Raw genomic sequence first — 13,348 nt, forward strand, 5'->3', positions numbered from 1 at the left:
CACCACCTAGCTGCCCCTAGAAACCCCTCCTTTCAAGAAAATAACATGTAGCATTATAGTGATAAAAACTCAAGGGCTTCTACACTAAGCCTATGCTTATTATCTACCATCTAAAGACCTGGTATAAAATTAACCTATATTTACTTTCTATTTAACAATTAACACAGTTCCTGAAAAGAGGAAATATTTACTATTTCTTAACTTAACTTAAGACAAGGTGGTAAATTTCTACACCAAATCAAGATACATTCAAAGATCTCACAGAAACTGCAACCTTTTGTCCTTTCTCAAGGAAAGGGAAGAGGAAGAAGACAAACCTTCCAGTACTTCAAGTCTGAAACGTTGCTCATTCACTCCACATATAAAATAATAGTAACAACAAAAAAACACCTACAAAGACAGCTGAAATTTATAAAGAGATATTATAATATTTTTTGAATAAATTTTGTTGATTGTACTCCAACAGCCACCACCCACTTGAAATTCTTATTACCACTGATCAATACCCGAGGTATTCACTGTCTGAACTACACAAAAATGCAATTAGGAAATGTCACTAAAAATAAATAAAAGTGTAATAGCAAAATAATATTACTCTTTAAAACTAAATCATTATGCTATCTTCATGGATCTTTTAGTGGCTCCATTTAAATTTGAACTTTATACCAATGACCCAATAAATAAATGCTAGTGACTCACTATTATTCTAAACATAAACTGCTCTTTTTGGCATCTAACATACTTCACAACCTAGCTCTTTCATATCCTTACACACCTCTTACAAATTATTTCTGTTCTAATGCACTTAAGTAATGTTTCCTTTGCCCATGTAAGAAGAGGAAAATGGAAGGGAGAAAAAGTGGATTTTTGTTCATCAAAAAAATTTTAATAAAAAAATTTTTTTAAAAATTGCACAAATCTCTAGGACTTCTACTATTTAGCCATTTTGGTCTATTTGCTGGTCTTGACATAATCAAAAGTGCTTTAATAAATGTTAAGTAATGAATTGATCTTTATAGAGATGATGCATTCCCTAAAGATCTAAAGATGTCAGCAAGACAGAAAACGTGCAAGTAGAAGAAAATAGGGACCAAAGAGGGAAACATCTACAAATAAAGATGATGATACAAAGTCCAAAAAATAAAATGTAATCTACCTCAAGAGAAGCACAGATTACTGGAACAGAAAAATACCTAGCATGTCACTGGACTCCATACTGACTAAATAGTGACTTGGCTACTAAAAGGGATTGTATATATACAAGAATCCTTTGAAGGATTTCAGAATGTTTCATCAGAGGAAAATAATGACAATGGTAACAAAAACTAATATGTAACTAATGTTATAAAGTTTTCAAAATATTTTTACATATATTGCTTCACTAAAATCACAACAAATTAGTGAATTAAACACTATGTTATTAGGTCCATTTTTCCATTTTATAATTCAGGAAACCAAGACTCGTAAGTAACAATCTGGAAAAGTAGCTCATGTTTCTATTTAGTGTCAGAGACAAGATTTTAAACTAGATCTTTGTAATATTACCAGAATATAATTTAGAAAGGACAAAAGAGCTGACTTACAACAGTTTCTGAATATTTAAGCAGTTAAATTGGCTTTGCATTCAAAAACTATCAGTTTATTCTCACAGCTATTAGTCCCTGGTGGACAAACCAGTCTAAGTAACATTTCTTAATTAAAAGTTAACTCAAAGAATAAGCTGCTTGGGAGGTTTCCCCTCATTAGAAAAAAAAAAAAAACTGAAAAATTTACTAAATGTCAGTGATGTTGCATAAGGTTCTTAGTTCAATAGGATTCATAAGCCAGAATTTAAGGTTCCCTTCCATCTCTAAAGTTCTATTATTCTAATCTTGGATATCAATGTGAAATATTACAATTTTTAAAAATTATTTAGAATTTGTTAAAAAAAATTCAAAAACGAGGAAAATCATAATTACAAAATCTGAATTGAATGCCATTTTGAAATGTAGGTTTACAGGCAAAATGATAATAAAAAATACTTAATACCAACCTGTTATTAAAATAGGTATATATTAGATCCTAAAAATAACTTCACAAGCCTACCTTCTCCCTGCCTTTAGCTGGTTTGCCACATATTGCAGAAGGCCAGCAAGTTCAATAGGGTATTTGCGGAAAACTGCACCACAGAAACAAGCAAGACCTATGTTGTGTGAAAATAAAAAGAAACTTGAAATCTTTAGGATGCACAGTATTAGAAAGAATTCAAGAATATTCACTTAAAATAAAGTCTTTCATGGATAATGTGATAAAAACAAAATACTCACTTTGAAGCCAGCTTGAAATGGTTGTATCATCATGTTTCATTCTCTCCTTCTCTGGATTAGCCAGAGCTTCAATAATGCAATCTTTTATAAAATTAAGAAAAAAATTTTTCTGGAAATGATAGCAAAAGTAGATGGATTACAGTACTTCCCAAAAAAGCAGCAGGGTTCTCAGAACTGTTCCCTTTACTAACACCTCAAAATAAAAAGAAATCTATCAAAATAAACCAATTTATACTTAGATGGGAACTATCAACAGCACTCATTCAATGCCAATCCTTATTAATTTATTGAAAATGCTTTTTTAGCATTGGTAATAATTTCTATTCTAGTATAAGAATGTCTTCCTTTTTTAAGTTATTTAAAATATCAATGCTTCAGAAAAAAACTGTTAATAAGTGTCATCTTTGGATTAATTTAAAATGCTCAATGACCTCTAGGACTTCAATTTTCTCCTCTTCAGAGTTTAGTAGTTCGTCAATTCTATTTCTCATTTTATACTAATTTAATAATGAAATCATAATCACAATAAAAGCTAGCATTAAAATAGCACTTTCTAGTTTGCAAAGGACTTGTCAGATTCTTAAGGAAGAAACTGAGACAAAGAAAAGTTAATTTAAACCTAACTTCTCCCTGACTTCCAAGTTCATCACTTTATCAATTATCCATCATTGTCAAAGGTGATATACATTTGTTTAATGAACGTGCAAATAACTGAAATAGCAGAAAAATAAGAAAGGCAGAGAATCACAAGATGAATCTTACTGGCTCCAGACCCCTGACTTTATCCACCTAGTTGTAAAATCAAAATACACATGCTACATATAGTTATCTAGAAAGGGTGATCACAGGAACAAATTAGGAATACGATACACAAAAGCAAAAGATCACCAGGATAAACTCAAAGGTCTCAGCAAAAAGCACCAGGCCTGGAGTCTCTAAGAAATGAGTTGAAATCATGCCTCAGGTACATCCTATATTACCCTGAGTAAGTCTTAATCTTAAAATGAGATAAGGCTGTCCCCAGGTTTTTGGAAATATCAAAGAAGATAATAACCTTGAAGTGATTAGTATGGTACCTGGAATATAACAGGTGCTATGTAGTGTTAGTTGTTGTTATTATTGTTGTTCATTAAGTGTCCAAGGCCACATCTGAACTCAGGTCTTCTATGTAGCTGATTATTAACCAGCTCTTTAAAGATCCATTCTAAAATTTCCCTAGGAAACCAAATCTGAAATGATCTTTTCCATTCTTTTGAAATTCAGAAATCCTGCCCTTCTGCTATCTTGGGGTAACTCCTTAATTTTTTCAAATATTATTTGCCAGAATTTATCAATTTTTTAATATCCATGCTCTGCTCATGCAGACAAGGCAATCTGAATTCAACAGGGTCAATTAAGTGACCACTTACTCTCGCCTTACATATGTTTAGTTTTCAAATCCTTTTTAGCCATAATTGTACTAAAATTTATGGTGCAAAAGTTGTTCTCCTCGGCAGACAAATCAGAAACACAGCTTTCTGTAGTCAATTATCTCCCCCAAGAGGAATCCTTATCCTGTGATCTTCCTTTTTCTCTCAATATGAATTTCTTGTAATTTATTATTAAATACACACAAAACAATTCCACTACACAAAAAGAAAATTCTATGTGAATTCATAAATGTCCACTGCTTAGCACAGACTTAAGTATATAAATTCTATACATTGCTTAGTCCTTAGTCCACATAGAAGATGTCACTAGTATAAATTTTATTACTTCCAACCCAATGTTGCAGACCTACTCCAGTATTTTGAAATCTAGCTATAGTTGACAACTTCATGTCATCTTCACATATTCTAAATGTTCCATCTAGATCTACTTAAGAATGTTGCAAATAATATGCATACAAATATTCATTAGTTCACAATTAAAACCTTTTTTGCCCAGTATTTTTTAATTTTTAATTAAATTTTTTAAATTTTATGTTAGTTTACTGTTCCACAGAAACATCTTTTTCTAAATGAAAGGATACATGCCAAAACATCATAATTCAAAGAAGTAAGATATTTCAATGAATCTACTACTGGTGTAATTAAGTTATCATATTTTTGTATCTGTGATAAAACCTGAAAGACAAAAAATCAGAAAAAAAAGTCCATTTTGAAGCCAGCAATTTGACACAAAATCTCAATGTAACAATATGCTGTGTGAACAAAGTCATAAGGCATTTTCAAACATTAAATGCATTTAAATGTAGTTTCAACTTTGTACAATGTTTTATGAAGTTTTGAAACAGATGAATTTCCAAGCCTGAACCTCCTTCACTTTCTTAAGAAAAATAAGATTAAATAAAACATGAGGCTCAGCAAGAAGAAATTCTATGTAACACTTTAATTAATTAAATGCTGCATTTTCAATGTAATCAAAAGTTGATCTCAGTTTTCCTTAAAAGTACTATGTCCTCCAACCTTAAGCCTTTAATATTATTTTAAATCAAACAACATAGCAAATTAAAAATGCTTAGTATTAGGACTATTCATATCATGATAATGCAAAAATAGGCTATTTCTGTCATTGTTTATTAGTTGTTGAGTTTATCTGCGACCCCATGTAGGGTTTTCTTCACAAAGACACTAGAGGAGTTTCTCATTTTTTCTCCATCTCACTGAGGAAACTAAGGCAAACTAGGCTAAGTGATTTGCCCCAGATCGCACAGCTAATACGTGTCTAAAACCAGACTTGACATAAGCCAAAGAAGTGTTTCTAATACCAGATTACATAGTAAAATTTTATTTTATTTTAAAATTTATAAAAATATAAAAATCTCAAAACCTACATAATCAAACAAAATAGTTGGGTTACAGTGGCTCAGCTTCCCAATCTGTCTTCCAGAATGCTTGACATTTTCCTTTGTGAGACGCCTATGGAAAAAGAAAGATATATGAGTTTCATCATCGTTGTTTATTTTCTAATGATTTGTCATGAACTATATTAAGTTTCAATGAGATTAAAGTTGCTTTTTAACTATTCACTTTAAATAAATTGACACAGTTCTTCTGTTCCCATGATTTCATGTCATAAAAAATTATTTTAAATTTTGTATGTGTATATTTTGCTAATCAATTTTATATTTTCCTTTAAATGTAACAAAGCAGCTTTGTTTTTATCAAATACTTTCTGAATAAACTCAGAATCATAACAAGGGAGGAGATATTACAGTGTGAGCTGTATCAGAGCAGAAACCATTTTTCCCTTTTCCTTTGTATCCCTAGCTTGCCCTTAGTACAAGTTTGTGAAAGATAATTAAGCCCTTAAAAAACTGATTGACTGAGAGCCTATAATGTCAAAAGTTAAGTGCAGACATCATTAACAAGTAAAAGGTAGAAAAAACTTAAAGCTGTCGAAACCCCCCACCTCTAATTCCTCCTCTTTTAACCAACAATAAAAATAATTATTTACCAGTTACATAGAGCTTCTTGTGTGCCAGCTAAGGGCATCTAGGTGGCACAGTGTGCAAATAACTACCCTGTCTGCCTAAGTTTCTTCATCTATCAAATAAGTTAGAGAAAGAAACAGCAGACCACTCCAGTATCTCTGGCAAGAAAACCTCAAACATGGTTAGAAACAGCAGGACATGAAATAATTTAACAGCAATGACAAAATGTGACAGGCACTATATAAAGTGTTTCACAGTTAATCTTCTCTTTTTGTTGCTATTAATGCTCAGAAAAAAAAGTTTGGAAAAGTTGAGTCTCGAAGTCAAGATAGGAAATTTTGTTTTAGACCTTTAGAGTTTAAGATTTCTGCAACATATGTAATTTTAAATGCCAGCTGGTAATATTTGACTCAAACACAGAAGACTTAGGCTTTATATATAGATATGGGCATTATCTAGATAAAATTGATCACTGAATACAGGTCACAATATCTGATGAAGGCACTACCCGAAAGATAATAGCCACTGACATTTACTGATTGTGATCTAACTTCAACAAAATCACTTTAGTGGCTGAATAGAGGATGACCTGGAGTGGTGAGAGACTAAAAACAAGCAGATTCACCACCAATGACATGATGAGGGGCTGCACCAGAACAGGGGCACTATCAGTGGAAAGATGGTGGCATATTTGAGAGATATTACAAAAGTGAAGTTGACAGGCCTTGGCACCAGTTTCTTATGAGGGGATAACAGACAGTGAGCAGTTCAGGATGTCTCCTAATTGAGGGACTAAGAGGATGGTGTTGCCCTAAGCAGTAACTACAGAAGGCAGGAGGTGGGGTGGTTTAAAGGGGAAGATAAATGAGTTCTCTTTGGGATATGCTGACTTTAAGATGTCTATGCAACATCCAGTACAAGGTCTGAAAAGCATTTGAAGATGAGACACTATACATCAGAAAAGAGACTGCAGCAGGAAAGGTGATTATAGACATGGTCATTGGATCCATGGGAACTGTGAAGCAATATAGGGGGAGGAGAGAAGGAGGCTGAAGAAAGATCCCTGAGGGACACTTCTGGGTAGAGTAAGTGATCTGAAGGAGGATCCAGAAAAGGAGACAGTTGAGATAATAGAATAAAAACTTGTAGTGGACCCAAAGTGGTGTATTTTCTCCACCTCCATTCAGCAGGAGTAAAGGAAGTAAATGATGATAGTGATCCCAAGCTGAATCATGTAACTTTTCTGGAAGTCATGACACAGTAAAAATTACTACTTGTAAACTACTATCTCCTTCTGACACCCAACAATATATGTTATATATGTTGAGGAATAAAATGCTTCTGCCCAGAAGGATTTCTTTGGAGAGCTAAGATACATGAAGCAAAAAAAAAAAAAAATCAGAAAGGTGGGATACTGTGTTTTACCTTTTCTTCCTAATCTCCACGTACAAGTGCGTATGTTAAATCTGCAGTTTTCTTGTTCCTTAACACTTATTTTCTATTCTGTGTTGAATTGGTTTGACCACTAAAAGTTTTTATTATAATTGCTTCTTCACCAAATATTTAAATATCTGTGAAGATAGACTTGAAGAAAAAGATAGATAAGAGAAATACAAAGGGAATATTATCTAAATTCTGAGTTAGGGCATGGACTAGGGTAAAAAGTCTATCTACAGTAAGGCTGGACTGCAGAGAAGGGAAATAAAATGTTTTTCCTAAACAAAGTAGAAGGAATTGCTAAAGGAAAGTAACTACAAATTTAAAACTACAAAGTAAAATTAAAAAATTTAAATTTAAAACTACAAAGTAACCTACAAATTTAAAAATGGAAGAAAAAAGAGAATCTAAAGAAAAGAAAAAGCAAAAGCAAAGATGAACCTCACAATAATAGTATTATTTTCTTTATTTACTCTCCTTCCCATACTATAGTAAGCCAACCAAATTGGCCTTTCCTCTATTCCTCAAACCTGACAGCCCTTTTCTAACAACTTGCAAGTGAAGATTTAAAAATTCATCTGATGTAATATGCCTGATTTACTGGAGGCCTTCCATCTTGATTTTGAAAATACAGCAATAGAAGGTCCTGGCTGTCTAACATATTATCTTCCACTCTTGTCAATGACAATAAAGGAATGGTAATGGGAAGATAAGCATAATAATACACTATTGGTCAAGCTATGAATTTGTCCAAAGATTATGAAACCAATTTAAAATTTTAATATTTTTATTATTTAGTCATTTCAATCATGGCCAACTCTTCCTGACCTTATCTGGGGTTTTCATGTCAAAGATACTGCAATGTTTTGCCATTTCCTTCTCTAGTTCATTTTACAGATGAAGAAACTACAACAGATGGTATAAAAGAACGCTGGTCCTAAAGTGAGGAAGACTAGCTATGTGGCCCTGGGCAGGTCACTTTACTTTGTCTAATTTCCAAATTTGTGGAAATGGTTTAAGTAAATTAAGTTCACAAAGTAAAGTTTAAGTAAAGTCAGTTCACAAATGTGGTGAGTATGAATCAACATAATAAATGACAAATATGAAGCACTTAGATGATGATAGGAATGTAAACTAATAAAGAGTAAAAATACAGAAAATTAACAAACTGTAAATATTTAGAACTATGTGTAAATAAAAACAACACAATGTAAATCCTGAATAATTACAACACAGTTAGAGATTTTGCTGTCAGAAGTCTGACTCTCCAGAAAATATTAGACGTTGATCTAGAAGGCATTTTAGTAGATATCTAGCTCAATTACCTACTTTAATCAGTTAAGAAATTTAGTACTAAAAGGGTAAATAAAAAGTAGCAAAGCTAGAATTTAAACCCGACTATATTTTACTATATAAATTCGTGAGAACAATTTTATTCTTAGGATTTTGTTCTTCTTAAACTTGAAGAGCTAAGTAAGATACATTATTATGAGATTTATAAACATTAAATATTAGTGAGAAAGGTAAGTAATTTTTTTGCAGTTTCTCTAAAGTTTGATCTATGGGTCCTTTTTAAAATTTTTACCGGTACCTGTTTTTACATAACTTTTGTGCCCACAAGGGCACTTCAACCCATTCTTAAAATATATATTCCATACATAACTTTAAGGAACATATCCTTTTTTTCAAATCTCTTAAGAGGACAAACTTGGACATTTAAGGTATATATAGCTTTCAGTTTCATAAATGGCATCACTTAACTGTCTTCCTTAAGCAATTTTTCAAATTCTCTGTAAATGTATATGCTACCTCTCTCCATACTCAAAAATAAGTATATGTTTCAGAAATAGGGGACTTTTTTTTTTTTTTTTACAAATCAATTTGACTACTCCTAGGTTATTTTACTAATTTAAACATATATACTACCTCCCTCCATATATATACACACACACAGTCCCCTTAAAGATGTGTAAGTCACAAGTGGGGTTTTTCATATTGACATAATGTTACTAATTATATACTTTATATCATCTTTTAGCATAATTCAAAGAATTCCTAATCTTGAAAGATAACACAAAGTAAATTGGAAGAAAAACTAAATTTTCACAGTAAATCTAATTCTTACTTCAAATTATGTAATAAAGTAGGCAGCCACTTACTTCATAATATATTTGGCTCTATCAGTTGTTTGGGTTTTAGCTTTTACTAAATGCGGGTGATTATTGTAAGTTTCATTCTTCCACTGGCCATATAAACGATACCTTAGGAAGACAAACAATTGACAATGAATATGATATGCACACAAAACCTGAAGTGTAAAAATAAATTTAAAAGCAGAAAAAATATACTGTTATTTACCTGTACTGATAAGGAAATGTTTTGAACATTCCCCAAAGTTCTTCAGACATACAAGCATTACAATCCATCAAAGTAAGTGATGGAAGAAGGACTTGATCAGTAATACTAAGTAAGCAACTAAATAAAATTTCCTAGGAAAGAGAAAATGAATTTTGACAATTTAATATGTGGAAATCAAGAAACTATTATTCTTTAAAATATCAATAAAAGCTAGACTATGTACAGTTGGCAACAACTACTAAGAAGGCCAAGGCTGGACTCAAATATTTAACTACCCCTAGTTAAGGGGAATTTGGGTAAATAACCTAACCTCTGCCTCAGCTCCCTCCTCTATAAAAAGAAGAAACTACTTTTCCCATCACCACAATAAGAAGCTATAGCTATGGTTTCTATGCAGCTTCGACACCCCATGATGACAAAACCTCCTGGGCTGTCTCTTCACCTCAAGGCAAGAGAGCTGAAATACATTGCCACTTTCGGATTCACCATCACTCAGGATCCTCTTTTCCTCTGAATTTCATGGTAATGTCGTCTACCACCCAATCAAAATTCTGGTAGCTGTTTTCTAGAGACTCAAGTCACACACCCCTTCCTTCCAGAACAGCTTTTACAAACCCTCATCCCTCCGGAAACCTGCCATAGCTCCCTCTACCCACCCACATCAACTCTGAGAACCTTGCTTCATATTTCACAGAAACTATTTAGGCCATAAGCTCCCTCTTCTCCCCCTTCTCATCCCTGTAACTCAGGTATGCTTTGTCACTATCTTTTCCTTCACCCCATCCTCATTAAGGCTAACCCTTCCACTTGTTTAAGTGATTCTCTTCTACCCTATCTCCTCCAACATATTGCCCCCACTGTCTTTTCTACTCTTATCTCTCTGTCCCCACAAGTACATCTTCTGCATCCTAAAAAGAATCCCTCACTTAATCCTTTCATCCCTGCTCACTATGCCCTATGCCTCTTCTGCCTTTTGTGGCTAAACTCCTCAAAAACGCCATCTACAAACAGACGCCTCCAATTTCCCTCCTCTATCTTCTTAATGACTTGAAATCTGGCTTCCAACTTTATCATGCCACTAAATAGCTCTCTCCAAAGTTGCTAGTGATCTCTTATTTGCCCAATCCAAAGGCCTTTTCTCAGTCCTCATTCTCCTAGATGTCTCTGTGGCCTCTGACACCATGGCTCACTCTCACGTCTTTCATATTCTCTTCTCTCCAGGTGTTGGGTCAGTCTGTTGCAGCTCTCCTCCCTCTCTGACTGGTCCCTCTCTGTCTCCTTTCCTGGAGCATCTTCTACATCACTCCCCTCCACCAGAGGTGTTCCTCAAGAATCTTTCCTGGACCCTCTTCTCTTCTCCCTCCCTCTCTCCCTCCTCTCATCAGCTCCCATGGATTCAATGACCATACCTAAAATGATGACTCTGAAATCCACCTTTCCTGCCCCAATCTCTCTGTTGCTCTATAATCTCCCATCTTCCAAAGACTTTAGATGTCTCATTGGATGTCCAGTAGACATCTTTAACTCAACATTGTTATCTCATCACCTCCTACCTCATGCTTGTTCTTCCTAGATTCCCTAGCTCTATTTAAGTCCTAGACTAAAATTCCACCTCCCACAAAAGTTCTTTCTTGATTCTTCTTAATTTTAGTGCCTTTCTCCTGTTGATTATTTCTTATTTATTCTGTATGTTACATTGCAAGCTCAATGCCACTTTTTTTATCCCAGCACTTGACACCATTTTAACAGGTTTTTGCATCTGTAGTCCTAGCACAACATAAAATTAAAGTAGCTCATAGGTGTTATGTTATGTTGTCCTGTTTTAAAACATTTTTCATAGGTTGCTAGAACAGAATATTCTCACCATCTTCTCTTTATCTTCTTCATTACTTCCATCAGACTGAAACTAAAAGAAAACAGATAAATATTCAAAAGTGAATAAAATCCAAATATATTAACATAAACTTTTTTAAAAAAACTCATTCACTTAAAAAATTACAGGACATGATTTTAAGATAGGCAATGAAGCAAATAAAAAGTTTTGATTTTGGGATATTTTAAAAGACTTGGATTATCTGCCTAGATTTTAAGTGCAGAAAATGATAATTCACAGTCCAACTCCACTCAGATTTTTTGCCAATTCAGACAAAAGTCTAGTCCTGATTAAATCTGTTGTGCTTTTGGAAAATCTGACATTACGGCAATGGGTTTCAGATAGAGTTACGATTGTTACCTGGAAGGAATATAGGAAATCACCTTTCCTATGCAAAACTAAATAACAATAAATGCAGAATCCAAAACAAGCTACAGATTTGTGATCCTATGAATCAATTCTTCCATATTAATGGAATGATAACCAAAAATATGGATGGCAAGAAACTCATTAAATTATATTTTAAATTAGATTAGATGTTAATAAATTTAAATAAGTTAGACTTTAAAAGGCATAAGCAAAATCAAAGTTACTAGTAGCAAATGCCAAATGTTATATCTGAGTCAAAAATATCAATTCCACAAGAGTAGACAGAAAAGTCAAGAATGGAACAGACTAATAACCAAGAAAGCTAACAGGATTTTAAGCTGTACTAAGAATCCCAGATTTACAGAATTTGAGAGGGGGAAGGAGCATCTGAAGTCATTGATTCAACCCACAAATGAAAGGAATAGCTACTAAAACTGCCTAACAAGTAGTCATCTAGTATCTGCTATAAGACCTCCAAAGAGAGGAACCTGCCACACCTCCAAGGAACCAATTCCACTTCTGGACATCCATAAATGCTGGGAAACCTTTCCTAATACAAATTTAGGCTTAATTTGCAATTTTCCAACTTTCATCCATTATTCCTGGCTCTCATCTGTTGGACCAAACATATCAAGTATGATTCCTTCTTCACATGGAAGCCATTAATTGCTTACTATTTAAATGTTAACCTTATACTTTATAACACAAAACACATGCACCTACTTCGGTGGATCCTCATTAGACACAATTTTTCAGGCCCTGTACAAAGCTCGGGGAATATAAATTAAAATTAAAACAAAGACAGTCCTTTATTCAAGAAGCTTACAACCTAACAGAAAAAGATAACATAAAAATAGAAGCTAACAAGACAAGAGAAGTAGAGTTTATGGTGAGAGATATGGTGTTAGAAGGTACTACATTCAGAGGAACAAAGAACTCCAAAACCAGTGAGAAATGGGTAAAAGATTGTGCCTCTCTGAATCCACAGTAACTTATTAGACACATCACATTGCTAACCCATACTGAGTTCTTAGAATACCTCTTATCTTTTTGAGTAACTATATCCTAGTTTTTACATGTATTCCCGTGGTAAAAAGGCCAAATCTGGCCTCTGACCTATAAGAAAAGAATAGGTTTTTTTATTTTTAATATAGTGTTACTGCAATATAGCCTATTCATTTGTTTACATAATGTCTATACCTCACACTGGAATGCTGAGTTGTTAAAAGAAAAATCAGTTATACCCAACAATGCTTTAAGTGCCACGATTTACTGTACGTGTTTAAAACTTTTTAATTCTCAATGGATACTCATCATGTAAAACTGATTAAAAGAAGGGGAAAAATCATATTATAATTTTTTGTACTCAGGGCTAAGACTGAATGTTTTCTTCAACCACTATAACTGAATGGTTTTCAATTAACTTTTTTTGCTGATGTAAAAAATAGTCCATATTTCAAAAACATCTAACTATACAACCAAGGAGCTTCTAGCTAACCATCAATTAGAAGAGATTAACCTGTAACATCATGACATTATTAAAGGCACTTATCAATAGAGGAATCTACTACATTTCTATCTTCCAAGTAA

At 33.3% G+C, this 13,348-nt stretch overlaps 1 protein-coding gene across 1 annotated transcript in view; it reads right to left on the reverse strand.

The window, feature by feature from the left end:
* Positions 1–13,348, reverse strand: part of LOC118833356 (THO complex subunit 2-like) — a 68,650-nt gene that overhangs the window by 32,777 nt on the left and 22,525 nt on the right. Inside the window, exons 12-18 of the mRNA XM_036740716.1 lie at positions 11,381–11,422; positions 9,517–9,647; positions 9,318–9,419; positions 5,122–5,206; positions 4,318–4,411; positions 2,307–2,387; positions 2,086–2,182 (exon numbers count right to left, since the gene is read on the reverse strand). Of these exons, the coding sequence (XP_036596611.1) occupies positions 2,086–2,182; positions 2,307–2,387; positions 4,318–4,411; positions 5,122–5,206; positions 9,318–9,419; positions 9,517–9,647; positions 11,381–11,422 (632 nt within the window). The remainder of the gene's footprint in view (positions 1–2,085; positions 2,183–2,306; positions 2,388–4,317; positions 4,412–5,121; positions 5,207–9,317; positions 9,420–9,516; positions 9,648–11,380; positions 11,423–13,348) is intronic.

The sequence above is a fragment of the Trichosurus vulpecula genome, unplaced genomic scaffold (genome assembly GCF_011100635.1).
Source record: "Trichosurus vulpecula isolate mTriVul1 unplaced genomic scaffold, mTriVul1.pri scaffold_48_arrow_ctg1, whole genome shotgun sequence".
Classification (NCBI taxonomy): Eukaryota; Metazoa; Chordata; class Mammalia; order Diprotodontia; family Phalangeridae; genus Trichosurus; species Trichosurus vulpecula.